This window comes from Ananas comosus, linkage group 2 (assembly GCF_001540865.1).
Source record: "Ananas comosus cultivar F153 linkage group 2, ASM154086v1, whole genome shotgun sequence".
Classification (NCBI taxonomy): domain Eukaryota; kingdom Viridiplantae; phylum Streptophyta; class Magnoliopsida; order Poales; family Bromeliaceae; genus Ananas; species Ananas comosus.
Window position 1 is genome coordinate 17,190,003 of NC_033622.1, and position 5,651 is coordinate 17,195,653.

General features: G+C 40.6%; 1 protein-coding gene across 1 annotated transcript; it reads left to right on the forward strand.

Annotated features, from left to right (window-relative positions):
* Nucleotides 1,639-4,375, forward strand: LOC109705199. Its single transcript, XM_020225942.1, has 5 exons — nt 1,639-1,803; nt 1,940-2,049; nt 2,277-2,480; nt 2,691-2,906; nt 3,587-4,375. The coding sequence occupies exons 2-5, from the start codon at nt 2,047-2,049 to the stop codon at nt 3,857-3,859; spliced, it is 696 nt and encodes a 231-aa protein (XP_020081531.1). The 5' UTR covers nt 1,639-1,803; nt 1,940-2,046; the 3' UTR covers nt 3,860-4,375.

Here is a 5,651-nt window from a genome sequence, read left to right on the forward strand (position 1 = left end):
CGTCTGATTACATTTCTAATGTATCTGCAAGATGCTATTTTACATTGGCTGACGCTGTTAATTTATATATTGTGATTTATTCGGTTGACTAAACTAACCCATATTTGAGATTTTTCTACATGTTTGTGATGTGTCTAATAATGAAATAAACTACATAAGGTACATTTTAGCAGATAAGAACAGCTGGCATTCCCGTGCTTTGAGGGGGTATTTCAAAGCATTATATCATATGTCGGCTGTTCCAATTATTATTATTATTATTATTATTATTATTATTACATGCGACGTACTCCTTGGAAGGGGAAGGTATGCTAACGGCCAATTTGGCATCTCCCTGCATACCTAAGAGGGTTTCATTGGAAGGGGGTACTCTATATCCAAGCAACGGGGGTAGCTTGTCTCTACTATTCTCTGCTCCAAAAAACAAATATTATCTGTTGCAACTGCACACTAACTAGTTCTTTTTTTTGTTTGGGGAAAATTTTTTTAAAAAATGTTCTACTAGTTTGCAGTAGCAACAGATAATATTCACTTTTGCAACAGAGATTATTAGAGACAAACTAGCAGAATTAAGAGAACGAATTGAGGCACTATTTCATCAAAATACGATCGGTTAGGAAGGTATCATCTTGTTCTAATCAATAACAATTTATCTTTAAACGAAATTAAGGAGATCTTCGTAAGTTAGCACAACACAGCTTATTATTAGATTACAGCGATTTCAAGATAAATTAGGCAATAGATTGCATGTATTTTTTCGGTCTGTATTCAACACTGGCTCAATATATTCCCATTAACATCGGTCTCACAGCGTGAAAATCAAGATTTAACAGTTAATCTTCTTTTAATATACAGGAAATTGGAAAAAAAAAAAAAAAAAAGAAAAATTGTCATTATTGTTGGATTATTCTCTACCTGGGTAATATTTTTTTTTCTTTTTTTCTAATCATTTTATAACCATAACCTGGCAACCTCTATGTACTTGTGTCTTAATTTTAAATTGCTTTGAAGTTATGTCATTTTGAATAAATTTTGGCATTTATTTATTTATTTTTTTTTTGAGAGATAGGTAGCACGCTATCTGTCTCGTTTATTTCATTTAATAATAAACTTAGTTGAAAATATGAATCAACTAGAATTCGAACTTAGGATCTCGTGTACCAACCATCAAATTTTTTGCATTTGGACAATTCTTGCAAAATTTTCTTACTTTAATGAAAAAATACATATCCATTACATTAATATCTTTCTTCCTCACCAATACAAGTATCGTACACAATTAACCAAGAGGATATAATGATTAGTATTCGAAGTTTTAGATATAAAATTTAATTATTTTGTATTCCTAGCTAAGTTTATATGTAGAAAAAATAAATAATATTAGGTTTTTTTGTCCTCTCAAAGAAAAGAAAAAATAAAATCCCCCGTTCCGTGCACCCTGATCATCAGATCCAACGGCTGAGGATGCGCTGGGGTGAGTGTCATACTCCACGCAGCATCGACCGTTAATAGGATAGGGGAGGGAAATGAATCTACGGCATATCCATTAGGTTTTAGCGAACCGCCAATATAAATTTCCCAATAACTTATATCCGGCCCCCTTACTCCTCTTTCTCTCTCTCTCTCTCTCTCTCTCTCTCTCTCTCTCTCTCTCTCTTTCTCTTTTTTGCTCCAACGCCTCCCTCTCTGTTTCTTCCCCTGCTCTTCTTCTCTTCTTTCTTTTTATTTTATTTGTTTTTTTCTCTGCCCCGCGAGAATTCCTTCACCAACCCCCTCTGCGAAAATGGTTCGAGGTTTCTAAAGGTAAAACATCAAATGCTGAGAAAAACCTAATTCTCCGTTTCTCGATTGATCCCTCCGCGGTCTGTTTCTGAGACGCGCGTATAGAATGCGTTCTACCTCTCCTTTTGCCGGCTCTACTCTGTTCTATTTATTTCAGCGCGTATATTTATCTATCGGAAGGAGATAGCCGGTGGAGGAGCTGGCGATCGAGAGAGAATCATCTCCAAAAAGATAGGCTTTGTGCGGAGTAAGCTGAAGAAAGTTATGGTAAAAGCTTCTTTCCCTTTTCCCTCGCCCTCCCCTCCTCTGCTTCTTCTTCATCTTCATCTTCATCTTCATCTTCTTCTTCTTCTTCTTCTTCTTCTTCTTCTTTAAAAAAAAATCTCCTTTCTGCTTTCTCCTTTCTTTATATAATATTCTTGCTCGTTTTTTGAGTACTAGCGTGGGGATGGTTGGTTTTATGGGGATAAGAAATTAACAATAAATAAATATAGGTGGGTCGGATGATTCGGATGGGGAACGAGGACGCGGGTGGTCCGGCGTGGCTGAGGCCGCTGCTGCAGACGAGCTTCTTCGTGCCCTGCGAGGTCCACGCCGACTCCAGCAAGAGCGAGTGCAACATGTACTGTCTGGATTGCACCGGCGACGCCCTCTGCTCCTACTGCCTTCCCCGCCACAAGGACCACCGCGTTGTTCAGGTCCCCCCCCNCCCCCCTCCTTCTCGCTTGCTGGACTGGATACATGCTTCTGCTTGCTTTTTGCGAATTTGATTGGTTTGTATTGACTATTCGTGTGTGTGCGTGTGCGTGTGCGTGTGCGTGTGCGTGTCGATCGATTGAACTGAATTGAACTGAACTGAATTGAATTGGCAACTTCCTCTGGGCTTTCTTCTTCTTCTTCTTCCTTAGATTCGGAGATCGTCGTACCACAACGTGATCAGGGTGTCGGAGGTGTCCAAGTTCATAGACATTTCGTGCGTGCAGACCTACATTATCAACAGCGCCAAGATCGTGTTCTTGAATGAGCGGCCGCAGCCGAGGCCCGGGAAGGGCGTCACCAACACCTGCGAAATCTGCTGCCGCAGCCTCCTCGACTCCTTCCGATTCTGCTCCCTCGGCTGCAAGGTTAATTAACTAATGCGCTCTTTTGCCGTACATATCGATATGCAAGGGCCCCATTCTAATTACACTGCAAAATAAAAGCTTCCAAAAAAATTTTCCTTCTCCTCGTTTGGTCCGATCGTGTATTTGGCTTTAACAACTTAAATTGGTTTTCTTTCGAGTAACTTCTACTCTGTTTGAAATTCTAGGCAACGTGCTCTTCCCTTTTTTTAGTATGTTTTTGTTTTTTTTTTTTTTGTGTTTTAAAACTCTACTCAACTCAACTGAAACTGAATACTTCCTTGCGATAGAGATAATGATGAATCTTCTTTCGATGTGATCGAGCATTGCTATATGTTGTGAACTCGAGGGGTTTTTCTTCGTGTGTTTTTTTGATCTTGGTTTTAAAAAAACACCCACATGTCGGTTTTAGCATCGACGGGTTCTGTATAATCTTTCAGGTCGATGTCTTGATCAAATGAGCTACATAACGCTATCTTCGGAGACTTAAACGCAATTCCCACTTTCGGTTTCTTTCCCGTCTGTACCTTAACCTATTGATTAGGATTGAACTTGAAGTGGAACCCATCACCTACTCTCATTCCTCGTTGGTCGTACATATCGGCCTTTAACCAAAAATTTTACTAACTGAAAATGCACTTTCTATCTTTCCTTTTTTTTTTTTTTTTTTTTTTCTCGTTCAGCTGGGAGGCATGAAGCGCGACCCGGAGCTGAGCTTCACGCTGCGTCCGAAGCCCAATCGGGATTCACTGCACGGATCAGAGTCCGACGAGTCGTCCACCCCGAGAAAGGTCCGAAGAACGACGGGCTTCATGAATCGCTCCATCGAGATTCCCATGGCGCCGTCCGATGATGAAGGAGGACACCTGACGAGCAGCATTTCTCCGGGCACGCCTCCCATCATCAGCTACCGCACGTCGAGGCGAAAGGGTACACCACAGCGCGCTCCATTCTAATTAGAAAGAGATAAGATTCTGCAAAAAGAGCGGGCAATAATGAAAGAATAATTGAGTAGAAAAGGCAAAGATCCAATGCATGTAGGAAGACAGACAAACATCCAGCCACATACAGTAAATTATCTTAGAAATAATATACCCCCGGTATAATGTAAAGGACATGCTGAAATGATGACTAAACATATAGGAGTTTATAAGAGAGCGTAGGAAATTACGGAACCCAAATTAATAAGCCTTCCACTCTTCTGGTGTGGGTTGTTTTCAGGTTTTCTTTAATTACGTCCCTAAAAATGTGTATATATATACAACTTAACTGTATGTATTCTTCCGGAATCTATAGGCACGCTGTAGGTCTTTCGAATGTACAGATAGCATGCAGCCGTGTAAAAAGGAAACAAATTATTATGTACAATATATGTATGTAGACTTCGATCTCTGCGTTGATGGAGCACGGTACTCATCCTTTCAGGTCGTGTTCTGGGATCGGTTCATTATGTATAATAAAGCTTTTCTTAATGCTATATTGCTATATATATATATATATATATATATATAGAGAGAGAGAGAGAGAGAGAGAGAGAGAGAGAGAGAGAGAGGATTCGTTCTCATTTATTTATGTGTATAAACTCGATCGATCAGTGGATCAGCTATTGTCTATAGTGTGCTTTAGTGACGGCTGCATCCATGCGTGGCATCACCTCCCATCTCCTCCTGCCAAGGAGAAAATAGATAACTTAAAAATGGGCTCTATATTCTCTCTATGGCAGCAGGTACAATAATTTAAGGCCGTCTTTAGTCTTATAGTTATTAGCTCCGTGGCAACCTCGCCAAATACAGATCGAGCGCGCCTGTGGTGTAATGAACGGTATGGTTGATCACTCGCGCTGGGAGGGCTACGGCTGGGCTACTTGGGTTGTATTGGGTAAGCGGGTAATAATACATACATATGTCGGGCTCGTACAATCGGGTATTATGTACATATATAATATTATGCAACTGTTGGTTGGTTGGTTGGTTGGTTGGTTGGTTGGATGGATGGATGGATGGATGGACGGACGGATGGATGGTGTTGAACGGATGGAGATGCATCCGGTGGCATCACATCGGGGAAGTGACTTGGTGGACACGACACAAGCCATGGAAAGAGACCTCCGCCTTCGCTCGCTCCTCTCTTTCTCCTTCTCTCTCTCTCTCTCTCTCTCTTCTTTCCCTCTCCCTCTCTCTCTCAAAAAGAGCCGTGAGGAATCCCGAAAGCTAGAGTGTGAGGGCCATCCTATCTTTTCCATCACTTTCCCACCCCCCACTTAATCTTATGCCGCTGCTGCTGCTGCTTGCGATTACTTCGTCCCTTAATTAAATAATTAATCTGATCTAATCCCCCAAGAAGATCCATCCGTGTGAAGTAGACAAATTAATTAAACAGCAAATTAATATTATTAATTAGTTGGCATTATACACGCATGTATAGCACCTCCTCTTTAATTAATGAAATGGCTTGCTGAGGTGGGACCGGATTATAATACTAATCTTGACTAAGATCGCTTATTACTCTTGTAGCTGGGGAACTGATGGAAGAGATTATTTTATTATTATTATTATTATTATTATTATTATTATTATTATTAGTAGTAGTAGTAGTTAATTCGATCGATTAATAAGTGCTAGAATCGCGACGGCCCCTAAAGTAACGCCGTGGGATGAAAACTCCCTTTCCGTTCTCTGAGGCTGGGTCCAAACAGCGACCTTCGTTCTCATCAAATCACATCCAGACGCGGATGTCATAGTGTATCTC

Bases quoted from the DNA above. Each gene is read 5' to 3' on its own strand.
- LOC109705199 (XM_020225942.1), top strand. The intron at 2,907-3,586 runs GTTAATTAACTA...TTTCTCGTTCAG, and splicing joins TCTGCTCCCTCGGCTGCAAG to CTGGGAGGCATGAAGCGCGA.